We start from the raw sequence: 14,810 nt of genomic DNA on the forward strand, positions 1-14,810 counted from the left end.
AACCGCAGTGACATATTTATTCTTATTACAATTTCAACTGCTGTGTAAATCCAACAATGTAAAAGTAAACGTAATTGTGTACCCGTGTACCACGTTAGACGTTCTATAGTAACAACTACATAAAAATGCATTATTTTGTCAAAGAAAAGGAAAAAACATGTATATCACTACGATGTAAGTATAGTTACAATTGCGAAACACTACAAAGCGTGCTTCACATTTTATCCTCGTTCAACAGAGACTCGACGTGTCAGAGGAACCGGCGTTGCGGTCTACGGTTACACAATTAAGTTTGACTGAACTAATGACCTCTATATACACACCTATCTTCCGGTAGCAATAGTATAACGAACATAACAACAATAATACACGCACCCCTAATTGAAGCACGTCTCGAGTCCAAAACGGATACCATTTGTAACTACGGGATTTCAGTAGCCGAAGACCCTTCGCAATCTTGGTAATATCGACCCTCTGTGGGGGTGGGGGGTATGGGGGGGGGGGGGGCGATCTTGCGGACATTTGGTAACTCCGTTTTAATCCGGGACGTCGTTGCTTCCGCGTTTCGCAGACCTTCGATTAAACGCTCGCGTGCACGGCTTTCCCAATAATGCTCTTGTGCATGCGGCGATAAGAAGACGAAGGAGACCAAGAGCTGATTGAATTTACCGAAGAATGAGAGAAGACAAATTGTAATTATTTTGAGTTCCTCCGCTGGTTCATGTTCTGTAGGCGACGTTCACCGACTGTGACAGTCGCCAACAAGTTACTCGACAGCCTCGTGTCGGAACATTCGGAGCACATTGGTTGGTACAAGGCGAATAATGAAGCGTGAACCGGAGGCACACGTGGACCTGTTCTGATCCAACCTCGCAGAGTAGAACACGCGATATCGTGCCACGTATATGTGAACCATGTACGTTCTGTTTTACCTGTCAAATGCATTTATCGCCCACCTGTACGCTGCAGTACAACGCGCACGATCCATTCTATAATCTACCCATCGCCACCTTGCCACTTGAAGCTTACGACCGTTATTCGATCGGACGGTCCTCCAATTTTTAAATTACTAACAATGAATCGAGTCGAATACGTGATGTCCCAACAATCGGCAAATGAGGGATTGAAAAAGCAGCCTTCTAGCTTGTCCTGTTTACATTTTTATCCTTCCTCATCAAGGAGATTCAGCCTTGGTATCAGATCAGATGGTTTATTTTATTCATTTTTACGTTAATTAAACGACACCGCGTACGATTGATTAACAAAGTGAAATAGAAAATTTTGAGAAAACAGATTTCTCATTGAATTTCATAGCTTATATTAACCTTTGAAAGAAGGCTATGAAATTGGTTCAAAGCTTTTTTTTCTGCGTAGTGTGTCCCTTAAACAGTTGACCGAAAATATAACTTCAGCAGCTTCCAACTGCATCCCATGAGTAACATCCTGACCTCGACTATCCTTCATTACACGTATTGTTACAGTATGCGTGGATTATTTAGGTAATATCTTTATGTTTACTGTCATCATTAATATCATTCTAACATCGTAGCAACTTCCCTAATACACGTTACCCCGTAGTGAGCACTGCACTAAAGTATGTTGAAATTTTTTTTTTTTTATCTCTCCTCTTCTCAACCATTCAAATCATCTCCGTCAGGTAATTGACGATCATAGTATCGAGTATCCCGAAGGAAAGATAAGTGAAAAATAGCATAACAGTAACGGAGGATTGCACGTCTCGCGTGGGAATCCTCTGGATGTTCATCAATCACAGCAGCCAGTCCACCAGTCGAGTTGTGTATCGATAGTTTACCCGCTATAACGTACTTATCATATTATTGTGTAGAGAAATCGTCATTTATCCCAGTCTATCGTACCTTCCGTACCGTAATCCGTAGATTGTATCATTTTAGTGCACTTGTGCCGTACTCTCATCACCATAACATACACTCGTATATATCAGGCTAAACTTCAGGACGAAGAAGACGGATCCAGTACCGTTCTTCTTCGTACAATCGGAGCATCCGTCTATTGTTCGCGACAAGGGTGAGCTTACGTCATGTCTGACTACTTGCGGATAAATAATACATTAACATCATTTCGAGCGGTCAACGGAGGCAGCGTGCTGTTCTAGAAGTCTTAAAATACTTTGAAATTATAACCGGTTTGTTCCTGTTTTGCTTTGCTTCTTGATTAAAATAATAATAATAATAATAATAAAAAAACACACACACACTATTTTGAACTAACAAACAAAAGCGTTGGTGTTGGAATGCAGATCATGCTTCGCACAATTAACATAGATTCATGATTATTTAAAAGTGTAAGTAAAATAACAATCTTTGACGCCTGGTGTTTGAGCATTATTTACGCTGTCAAATTTTGTCACACTGCCCAATTTTTTTTTTTTTTTTTTTCGTTGCATTCGTGAGAATTGATAATGAGCTAAATACATAATAGACACTCGGCATTTGATTTCTATACACATCACTCGTATTCTTTCGATCGTTTTTGAATTCCATTTACTTGCAATTGTGTTATTGTTTTGTGGTTTTTTTTTTTTTTTTTTTTCAACTCGTGAAATATACGCGTCGGAGACAACTGCCTCCGTGCAATAATAAACTACACCAATGTAGCCTGATACTGAATCGCATGCAGCAGGGTCAGACATGCACCGGGTAAATCGAAACCTGACAGCTGCGTATACTACACAAAATTAACAAATGAATATTCTCATGAATTAATAATTACTGTTCTTCTGTTTTCCAAACTCTAGTTGTTCAGGATTAGGCCTCTGCCAGTGTTAGTAAGTACCATGACTTGATCTGGTGTGATTGGACTGCTGTAGTTAGAAGCTATGCGCACATGCAGCTATCGCCTATATAATGTGTAGGTTCTCACTAACTTTCTGGTATTGATTTTCAGTTGGTTTGCGGTCTTGTTTGTCGAGTTGGATTTTGTACACAACACACACCCCGCGGCATGTCGCATAGCGAACTGTAGCGTATTCATATTTTATTTCTCAACGACAGGCACCCCTCATCACACCCTCCCCACACCCCCCCATTTCTCTTTCTAACCCCGCTTACACGCGTGCACATGCATTCGTATTTGCTTATGCATACTCACACATGGATATTTTACAGTTGTTTTTATGCGTAACCGCATTACTGCATCGTCGTATTCTGCACGCGTATCGGTGTGCGTATGAAGGTTGATCTATGCTACACCACCAGTTATAGCGGACTGTTTTCTCTTTAAAGTAGGCGAATTTTTCCGTTAGTCCTTTAGGCGTGTCTTGTACTTTGCCAGATTGTACACATACTTGATCGATCACTTTGTGAATTTTTCAGATTATCAAATCGACTATCATCAATGTTTACAAATTTTTTATTTCAATTTATCTATAATATTTTAAATGCAATTTCAACTGTAATTCGTTTAATGCGCCAATCGGCTATTAGACGGAGAATTAGTTTTGACAATCTAATGGCTTGACGAATGCGAATGAAATACATGCACAATGCGTAATGCGTAAGCACACAAATGCTTGTAGGAATGTGATAGTATGACACACAAATAAAATCGATCAACTCCCAGATAATCACCGCTTAACTCAGCTTACGATAACGAATCCACGTATGTCAATTCACTGTTTTCCTAAACATACATTTTTCCCTGCACAAAGCCGTTATTGTTTTCAAGTTCCAATAATATGACATGGCTGCCTGCGTAACTTGGCTTTTAGTTCGCATTTTACGACAACGTGTACACACTACCCGAAATCCAAGCTCGGTGCTATTCTTCAATATTTTACGCTCGTTTTTCCCGCGTTTTGACTTAATACAACTTGTCAAAACAACTTGGCGCAAACAGCGTTTTATCAGCAGTGATTCAATGTATGTTTTACTTCTGCCTCGATCTCCACCTCGACTCCGTTTTGCTTAGATTTTTATAAAAACGTAACGAATAAAGAAACAAAATGTAATCTAGAGTTGATACTGATGTAGCGATCATTGCATATGATATTTTGAAATGATCTATGTTGACTGTTTATTTACCTGCAGAGTACCGCCGAGCAAATACTACGACAAAAAACTGCAGTCTTTACATGTAGCAGAAAGTGAAAATTCACTCGATAATATGTCGCTTTTTACACGGCTTACCCCTCAGAAAAAGTAGTTTATACAGGCACGATAAAGCCGCGCACATTCTCCCGGAACACAGCCACTCATTATTACCCTTCATACGTAAATCCGAGTAGCTTGACCCGAGTTTTGACCCACATAACGCAATATCGGCCACTTCACTTGCTCATATTAGCGTAATGAACCGGAAACTGCAGTTCATGAAGGCCGGCGAATAAGCGACACGATGTCTGTCAGCCACCATAAGAACCTTGTAGCGTTTGGCATAGATATATTGACTATGGGAATTGAATTTGTGAATAGAAGAAAATGCATGAGAATAATTACTTACCGAATAAATCGTCATAAATCCATTCTGCTTGCAGTGGTACACGCACAGTTTAACTTGTGCCCTTTTTACCTAGGCTTTTCCGATTAGTTTGTTACATGTGTGAAAACGTTCATATTACGTATACGAGATTATCCTAACATATTTTCTTTCTTCTTTTATTTATTCCGTTTTCTTACTCTCTGTAATATTTTTCGTTGACATGGGGCACCATATTTTCATACCTTGCATAAGCAATAAACCTCGCAATAAACGCTTTTCGACGGAGATAGAAAAGTAATCGATCAGCTTTGTACTTACAAAAAAAAAAAAAATTTCGACTTCCGTCCCCCTGTCAAAGAAACGTATGTGACCTCCTCTGCTATAACAAATACATATAAATGCTTAAAAACTGATCGCCAAACTCCAAAAGTTTTTCGATCAAACTGACGATTTTCTTCTTGCCCTTTTTGTTTGATACAGATTTTTGTACGAGCCCAGTTCGATTACGATCCCCTGGAGGATGAGCTGATCCCCTGCGCGCAAGCGGGAATCGCCTTCAAGACCGGGGATATCCTGCAAATCATCAGCAAGGACGATCACCACTGGTGGCAGGCCCGAAAGGACAATGCCGCCGGATCCGCGGGCCTCATACCGTCGCCAGAACTCCAGGAATGGCGTACCGCCTGCGTGGCTATGGAGAAAACAAAGCAGGAACAAGGTGCGTTTTTAGGCCCCCATCCCCCTCCACCTACCCCTCCCACTTTCACTTTCATTATACGAAAGCACTTGCGTTGTGTAAAATGAAATTTCCGCCTTTCGCGAGTGAAATTCTTGTACGTATGGAGAGCCGGTTACACACCTGTGAACAGTGTGAACACTGTAGGTATCCTGTAATTCCCATATCGCGCGTGAAGCAGGCCAGGGTGCTGCCATTCAATTGGGAATGTGTATGACGGTTTCGTATACCCAGACAGTGATAGAGTTGACGAGTATATTTTCTGAGATGATAACAGATGCAAACGTAGCTGTAAACGGAAGTGAAACTTGAACGGTGAGGCTGCAAAGCCCACTGGTTCCAGCAGATCGCATTGTCGTGTCCATGCGACCTCTTGCGGGTCATTATTTATACCTTTATACACACCCTGAAAAAACAATATACTATTTTCTTCCCTTTTTGGTTCAGTTCCCTTTTCTTATATACTTATTACATACTCTATGATGTCTCGTCGTGTGGAATGCGTGTAATATATGGTTATGTGAGCATTCATATTATATTAATCTAGATTCAGATATTTCATAATTCAGATCATTGAGTATATATACTTATTTGTATGAGATTTTGATGGAGCATGCGATGTCATTCCACATTTAGACGAATGATGTACATTATATACCTCCGTATTAGAATATATATTGTGCATAAATATGCTTTAAAAGGAAGTAATTCCCTAAATTTCATGATAAAAGAAGTTTCGATAAATTTTTCAAAATTTGATAAATTGTCTGCAAAATAATGCCGTTCAACGCCACTCTTCAAGTATACAGTGTTTTTACTATTTAAATCTTCGAAATTATTGATTTCTTTTGTTTTTTTTTCTCTCCATTTATTGATTCTTTATTTCAATTATTCCTATTTATTCAATATTTCCATTGACAGATATGTATCTTTCGTGCAATCCAACAATTCTGTTCCTCAATGTCTCTTTATTATTTGATTTCTCTGTCATAATACGTCGATGTGAAATATTATATTTCGATTCAGTTGTATATACAGACTCTTCAAATAATAGTAATATTATTGACATTACTAATGATAACAAAAGTGAACGTAAAATGCTAAAGCTAAATCAAAATTAACCTGTCACAAATCGGTCGATCGATGTTGGACAATTTAATAATCCTAAAACCGTGAACAATTATGCTTATGTGTGCTTTTCTAAAATCCTCAAAATTCGTCTCCTCTGTCAGGGGAGTTGTCGTGCAAATTTCTAGAGTGATAAAAAAAAGTTGCTAGGGAAGTTTTCCCATTGTAGTTTCTTAGCAAGAAACTACGTTTTAGCCGTAAATTAAAATCTTAGAGAAGTTATAAACGCGAAGGGTTTCTTACTGGTAACAGCTTCGTCCACTTTCTGTAACAGTTTTAAATCAAGCAAAACGCAGCAAAATTTTTTTATCTGTCACTGTAGACGAAAACTAAATTGGTTCATGCAGATTTTCATCATTATTAAACAATGTTACAGCAAGAGATTATACATATATGTCACGATCCATTGAGTATAACCCTTAATCCCGTAGAGTCGGAGTCATGAATTTGATACCAGTCACGTACGAAATGAAATTAGGCGTCCATTGAGTTTTCGGAAGTGATTGCTATGCCGAAATACCTGCAGAACTTCGAAGTGTAAGCTCCTCTAATTGCCAATGCACTGCTACCGATGGGTTGATGAAATTCCAGCTCATCTAAGCACGAATCACAAACTTCCACCAAGATCGTTGAACGACGCAGCCTAATTACAAACTCGTAATGATACTAGCATATCAGCATGTGCAAAATTTATTGTTCAGCATTAGACTGGACGTAGATAAAACAGCCCGCGTGATTCTTTATTTCCTTCAGTTTTTGTAAAGCAGGAGAAATGGTCGAGTGTGTGAAATGGAATATGTTATCGCATGCTTGCAGAATAAAACAGTTTGCCTGCCATCGAGGTACGAGCTTTCATTCCGAGTCCTAACGACACGTCGTTAGAAATTTCAATTCAAAAAGAGGTAAAGAAAAATTGAGAAGTTACGCGAAAGTGGAATGTACGGTACTGGATCATATAGCGTGTTGGATGTCAGACGACGTCAATCCCAAGTGTATATCTACGTAATACAGAAGGATAAATGTTTTTGAGGAAAAGATGATAATGACAGAAAATTAAAAATTTGTATTATTCACCAAATGTGTCGCGCAATTTCGCAACTTATTCGCTTGCAGACTCGAATAAAAATATCCCACCCCTGTTCAATGCTGTACAATACCTTAAATTGTCTGATATCCGAAAAGCTTTTTTCTCTATCGAAATAATGAGAATCACACTTGTGTCCTAAGCTCGCGATCTTACGATCCGAAAATTCACCTTTGACGAGAATATAAGCGAACCGATTATATTTGCCATTTCTCATCTAGCTGTCCAGTGAAAGTTAAAAGTGGTGGGTGGTTAGCATCGCCCACTTTCGGCAGATAGTTGATGCAGTTGTAAGTTGCGTGATGATGTTTGTTATTGTATGTTGTGCGTGCTTTAGAAGCGGAAGGGGAAGGAGGATGCTCGTCTCATGCCGAGGGCTGCGACGGTTCCACAGGTACGACCGACTGGCCTAGGACTGGTAGAGTCGCGTAGCAGCATGCCGTATCTTAATCAATCAATCAATCAATCAATCAAACAATCAATCAAACAATTATGCATACCCTCCTCTAACAACTCTCGAGCATCAGTTTTCAGAGCATCAGAAATTTTATTTCAATCTCGTTTCTCCCCGGTAGAAGGTTTCGGTACCTGGCATACATTAATGGGAATTATACCTACATATTTCAGTCTTGCATTCAGATATAAAAGCCTCACTGGAAGACGCGCTTTTTAGTCTCTTATTTCCTGAAGAAAATGTACATCGATCGTGGCCTCGTTCTGGAATGAAAAATATGAAGATATCTTGCCTCGAGGCGTTTTACAAATTTCACGTACCAACCGAGTCTTGATACTCTCCGCAGGGCTACCAGAGACCTAAGATTCAACATTTATTTCATCGTAAAGTCGACCCCACACCACAAAATATGTATTATTCTTGTAATTGTTAACCCTATTCTCACTAAACTACACAAGGAGCTTGAAGATTGCTGTGCACACGAAAACTCTATGAGACAACTGAATTGCATTCCTCTTTGTCATTTATTTGCCGAAGGTAAAATACTCTATTCTCATTACAACAAAGTACGTACACACGTGGATACACCCATAACGCAACAACCGCCAGCCAGTCACTCGTAACAAAACCTAAATCACGTATCATGCACATCGAGTCACCCAATGACACAGCGGTCATCATAGCATAAAATACCTAAAAAGCGATCAACCGACAGCGTCGTATTATACAATTAACCTACGACATTGCACCATCCGCATTACATGTATACAATTAACCTACAACATTGCACCATCTGCATTACATGTACTCAAATTTCAATACTTCGAATGTAATAACCATAATTGCATGTCCACTTAGATCCCCGTTCTGTTTTTCCATATCTACTACTTCGGCATGTTCCCCTGTATTGAAATATTGTCACGAACACGTAGCCTTACGCACTGATGAAACATTAAGTTTGTTCGATATTGTGACCTACTGGAACACTTCAAGTCTATAGAAACGGCGACCCCATTATATGTTTGGCTTTTTACCGACTAGTGGGCAGAACTGTGCTTTAATCTTTTTGTTAGACGGATATTACATCACATACGCTTCTCAGTCCTATTCTTGGCAAGGAAAGTAAATGTGGCGATGCGGCGAAATATCATGAACGACAAGTGAGTCTACCGAACGTTTTCGAACTGTTAACTGAATTGACCTCCGCTGAAGTTGATCGTTATCACAAGACTCACTTATCGATGAATATTCTTGCCCTGCCAAGATCTAGAATCTTGAATTTGTATGTCTTACAATTAAATGGCGTCAGTTTCTCTGATTCTTTTAGATAATTTTGTTCATTCTTAAATCTAGGAGTGTTTGTTGTACCGCTGAAGAAGTTCCTTTGCAGAAATTCAAGAGAAAACCTCAATGTCGTCACGTTTCGTGAGAGCTGTCCGATACCGGATCCGTCAATTTCGTCTTTTATTGTCCTTTTAGGCGCAACGAGTGACTTATGCAACCCAAATTTCTCAACAAGAAAACACTCAGATAAACAGAGCGGCAAAAAACCTGAGTCTCAAATCTGCTGAAAAATTTTGCTTACGCCAGATGAACGGGATTTGGAAACACGTGATTCCCCATTTTATATTATACTTGGCGATTTTTTAAATAATGGAAATTCGGTCCTTCGAGAGCTCATCGATTATGCAAAACGATGGAACAGCTGCATTTTTGCACTTGCATATTACATGCGTATTTTCGAGGCGATACTTCTGTGGTAAAGGTACAAAAAAAACGTAACGGACTATTCTGATTTCAGTAAATTGCTCAATATTCGGCCGGAAGAAGAAGCAGTACAAGGATAAGTATCTGGCGAAGCACAACGCGGTTTTTGATCAGCTGGATCTGGTCACCTACGAGGAGGTCGTCAAGCTCCCTTGTGAGTCCTTTTGTTCGTTTATCGATAATTTTCCCGTCAGTCTGAAAATCCCGTCTCTAAAACTTTGAGAAACTTCCTATCCGCTCTTCGAGGCTTCCTCTGATCAGAAGGATACATCGGATGGACGCCTCGCTTTAAGGTGCTGTATTCGCAGTTGTTATCGGGCCCTCATATGGCCCGAGGCTTTTCGCTTCTAAAAATAAGAATAGAAAAGTACCGGGAAAATACTGCGAGCTGGCGCAAGTCTTACGACGAAGTTCCATCCGGCAGAGTCTTGAAACCTCGACGGGTGGATGGAAGCTCCGAAACTCCGAAGCTTCGAAGCCTCGGAGGCTCGAAGTTCCGGATCTTTTGTGTGGTGTTTAATCGAAATTTTACGTGGCAACAGATCCCGCCTTTCAACGCAAGACTCTCGTATTGCTCGGCGCGCACGGCGTTGGTCGTCGGCATATCAAAAACACCATCATCGCCAAGCACCCCGACAAATACGCCTATCCCATTCCGCGTAAGTGGTTCACCATTATCATTCTAAAAATATTTCAACCTTCATACCAACCCTCTTTTACATATTTTCTATTTTCGTTTGATCGAATTCGGGATACGATTTTTCCGAAGATTATCCACCCATAGGTAGATATAATATGGATTTTCGCTTACACATTATCCCCTCAAAGTGTTCTGGGTATGCAAAGATTTGCATCTCATATTTTTATGCGAAAGCGGTTTTTACCATCAGCCGAAAGTAATAAAGAGTGACCAAACCATCGTTACGTATGAACAGTGTTCGGGTCAGCTGCTCTGCCTAATTGCTTTTTAACTAAAAAGCCAAACTCACTTCACAAAATAGCATTCCAAATTTACACAGTTTTTATTTACCTTTGCATCTATCACACTTAACCTGAATTTTTTTATAAATCTTGAAAGGAAGACTCGCATGGATAAAGTTGAGTGATAGTTGTAAAAGATAAGCGTTAATCCATTATTCATTCGATGCAGATACAACGAGACCGCCACGAAACGACGAAGAAAATGAACGCAATTATTACTTCGTATCGCACGATGACATGATGGCTGATATTGCTGCGAACGAGTACTTGGAATACGGTAAGAAAGGGACTCCGTGTATGAGATATTTGTGTTAATCGATATCGTATAAAGCAGCGATAATAGTTCGGTGAAACTTCTGCTATCGGGCAACCGAACTGCATCGGTTTTGAAAAATGAGCAACTGATTTATTGTTACAAATCGACCATTATGTGCAATGCACCTACTACAAATATTGACCATTCGGCAAGTTCCCATTATAAATCACAATTCGAGCGTAGCTGATACGCCAATTCCTGATATTTCCATGCCTTAACGAAAAACGAATGACAGGGACGCACGAGGACGCGATGTACGGAACGAAGCTGGAGACTATTCGCAAGATTCACGAGGAAGGCAGGATGGCGATTTTAGACGTAGAGCCACAGGCACTAAAGGTGCTGCGCACCGCCGAATTTGCACCCTACGTCGTCTTCATAGCTGCGCCAGTCCTGCAGAACCTTGCCGATGTGAGTAACAAGTGAAAAGGGGATGAATTTCTCGTTTTTCAATATACACATACCTATGCAACGTAACATTTCTGTGGATGGATGAAAACGGATTGAGTCAAACCTCCAAAGTCGAGTGAAAATTTCAATATTTTCCAAGTCTGGATTCACGCATGAATAGCGAATACATTACGCCGCTTGCTCTCCTCTTCACACTACCGTGTGTACAGAGCTCCAAGCCGTATAGAATCGTAGCTGAACCCTATCGATGAAATCTCTATCCCCGCTCGATGGGAGTATCCATCTGTAATGGAATTTGAAGTACCTGCACTCCTCGCTCCGTAACTCTACATAATAATTCTTCATCACTCACCAAATTCCTTTAGTGAATGTCATTTCCACAATTGTTTATTAACCTTCTTTTTTTTTAAATAAGCATCACTACTTCTTCTCCCAAAGTTCTGAATCTCTGACTGTATATTTCTCTAGTTTTAAAGATTTTTGAACCCCTGGAGAGAAAATTGTATGAATTCTAAGACAAACCTAAATTGAACGGAAAAAATCTTGACGTAACCCAATAAATTACTATTAAAGTGTCGTAATAAATTCTTTATCCATTCTCTGAAATGAAAAGAATTTGTAACTATTTTTCATTAATATGAAACTTGTTTTCATCGGAATGAAATGGCTTGTGTAACGAACACCGACGTGTTTCAGTACGACGGTAGTTTGGAGAGACTGGCGAAGGAGTCGGACATGCTGAGGCAGGCGTACGGGCACTTCTTCGACCTGACCATAGTGAACAACGACATCGAGGAGACGATCGCTTCCCTGGAGGCGGCGATCGAGCGAGTCCACACTACACCCCAATGGATTCCAGTCTCCTGGGTCTACTGACAGCGGAGTTCGCCGACGAGAGCGATCTACACAGAATACAACGGCTTCAACGGCCCCGCTAAAACGGGCAAGCAGTGATTAGGCGACACGACGCGAATACGGACTAATCAATCGCCACGCAGTGCCGCGTGGAACAATCAATCAAATAGTAGCCAAGCGACACGTATCGGGACCTTAGACCAATCAAATGACGTCACCGCAATGCCGAATGCGGTGGCAGTGACCGCGTGTTCATAATATTATTACTTAAACGTACATATACGTATATATGTATATGTTATGCATTATTTATACACAAACACACGAACACATACACACACATACACACAGTCACAGACACCAAACGTGCATGTATATAATAATATATTTCCGATCGATCAGCGAGGACGTTAGTCTTGTTATACCTAATGATTGAGACGAAGAGAAGGAAAATGGAGAAGCTAATTGCGGAGCCAAGGATATATCTATACCAATCTTCTTTCGTAAATCAACGTAGCTGCGAACATTTTTACCCTTCGGGAATTTTTTTGCTTCCCGACTTCTTCCGGACTCGATCATTTATACCTCCCATGTTTGTTTGGTTTTTTTTTTCCTATTTCACTTTCCTTTTTTGCACCGTGAGAAGGAAACAAAATGCTTGGAAGCTTTTTCTCCTGTTTCTTAGGAAAGACTTGGCATTTCAGCCGAAATATAATGGACTCGTAGCTCAAGATGAGAGTAGATAACCGTCGTATCGGAAAGCTTGTCCTGAATCAGTCGGTAATATTTCAGGGCTCCGTCACTCTCGCGATCCTCTTTAGTTCGGATCAACGGCTTAATTTGACTGATCTCTTGTCATGAAATGAATCGTATCTATAAACATTCTATTTCTTGTCAAGTCTTTCAAGTTTGAAATTATTCAGCACACATGTCGACGATAAATAGATTTTAAGGATAATTGAGGAAGTAAAAATTTTGGGGAATCTTGCAATAATTTTTATAAAATACTAAATTCTGAAAAGTTTTGTCTTTGAATATCGTAGGCAATCAACTGGATTGGAATAATTATAATTTCTTCCTTGGAATATAGTTGAACTATTTTCCTTCTGAATTCGTCGACGATAAGAATGGCTCTGCGAGTTGTGTGTCGAACAATCGCAGTTCGTCAGGTCGAAAGAATGGCTGATTATCGATTAAAATGTTTAATAATGAAGTTTAAGAATTGAAGGTGATGAATTTCGATAGTAACGGTAGCTGCTTGCGGCAAGCGTTTCTATCGCCCCTAATAAAGCCAGAAACACCTGGTTTGCATACCCTCGTACAAACGCATAATCGAAATATCGAACTAAACGCGGTTATATAGAAGTTTATATAACATAAATCAAGTAAATAGATAGATTACCAGTCTATAATAATTAATAACAAAATGGAAAATATAAAAATAAAAATTTAACGTTAAAACAGATTAAACGACCTAGGTAATTAATGAATTAATTGTATAAGTAATTAATAATGAATTACTAGAAGACTAATAGAAATTTCCATACGCAACCCGTAGGAATGCTGCATGTGAGTGCGCGCATGAAGAATTGAATATGAAGATTGGATTATATAATTACGACGAGTCGGTATTACTGGCACGATTCTATTGTATATCCTACATGGCCGAGCCGCTGCGCCGACGAACTCTTTTTATTTATCGATCTAGTATTTCCGAATCGCCGGTGAGAATGGATAGCATAATTAACAATTAATAATAAATAATTGGTTATATACTTACACCGTGTGAGAGAGAATGAAAGAAAGGAAGGGAGGAAAAGAGAGAAAGAAAGTGAGAGAGAGAGAGTAAGTTTGTTGTACGTGTCGTTATGAGAAATTGAATGTGTGCGTGAAAATTATTGAGAACTAAAAAAAAAAAGAGAAACACAAGAAACCGTGAAGGTCGTAAGTGATTTTGTAATATTTCTTATAAGTTGTAGCTGCCATGATTAACTAGCAATGAATACTTAAAAACTAAATTCAAAACGTAATATCAGTAATTCGAGTGTGACAGTGGAGATACCCCGCGTTGTTGGAAAAGTCTGTAGCTAAAGCTAAAGCTAACAGATGTTGAAATGAGATGACGGGTCTAAAAGAAACAATAACAGTTCATTATAATTATGTAATAATAAATGAGAGAGAGAGAGAGAGAGAGAGAGAGAGAGAGAGGAATGAAGAGTATTATAAAACGTTGTTAATTGAATTAATAAAACTAGCCCAAAGTATCAAAAGTTGTATTTTAATTCATTAAAAACTTCCTAAATGAATTTTGATAACCGAATTGAATAACCTGAGAATAATTGTGTCCGAAATTGCGAGAAGGCGAAGGGAGACTTGCGCGGTTTAATTAGCGCGGATTAAGGTATATTTCCATTAAAAGTTACCCAGCGTCTGAAATCTGAATCTATTATATTGATTCCGAGCCGTCGCTTTCGCCTTTTTCACGATTCTTGATAACTTTCAACTACCTCTCTGCCTTTACTCGAATCCTTAGAGTAACGGAAACTTCATTTATACGGCCTTCCTCGCCTCAAAACTACCGAATTCTCTCTTCTCGTCGACACTTCTGGTGTTCTACTAA

The 14,810-nt window shown here is 39.5% G+C and overlaps 1 protein-coding gene across 15 annotated transcripts in view; it reads left to right on the forward strand.

The window, feature by feature from the left end:
• The window catches only part of LOC124407656 (peripheral plasma membrane protein CASK), a 137,655-nt gene extending 124,000 nt beyond the window's left edge, over positions 1–13,655 (forward strand). For 8 of the 15 annotated variants that reach the window (XM_046883999.1, XM_046884002.1, XM_046884001.1 and 5 more), the window contains 8 exons: positions 2,777–2,806; positions 4,939–5,176; positions 7,744–7,800; positions 9,662–9,781; positions 10,170–10,286; positions 10,778–10,885; positions 11,160–11,335; positions 12,032–13,655. In XM_046883999.1, coding sequence (XP_046739955.1) covers positions 2,777–2,806; positions 4,939–5,176; positions 7,744–7,800; positions 9,662–9,781; positions 10,170–10,286; positions 10,778–10,885; positions 11,160–11,335; positions 12,032–12,211 — 1,026 coding nt within the window. In that variant the 3' untranslated portion in view covers positions 12,212–13,655. The remainder of the gene's footprint in view (positions 1–2,776; positions 2,807–4,938; positions 5,177–7,743; positions 7,801–9,661; positions 9,782–10,169; positions 10,287–10,777; positions 10,886–11,159; positions 11,336–12,031) is intronic. The other 7 variants (XM_046884005.1, XM_046884006.1, XM_046884012.1 and 4 more) reach the window with 3 other exon arrangements.
• Positions 13,656–14,810: the final 1,155 nt, after the last annotated feature.

This window comes from Diprion similis, chromosome 6 (assembly GCF_021155765.1).
Source record: "Diprion similis isolate iyDipSimi1 chromosome 6, iyDipSimi1.1, whole genome shotgun sequence".
In the NCBI taxonomy this organism is placed as follows: Eukaryota; Metazoa; Arthropoda; class Insecta; order Hymenoptera; family Diprionidae; genus Diprion; species Diprion similis.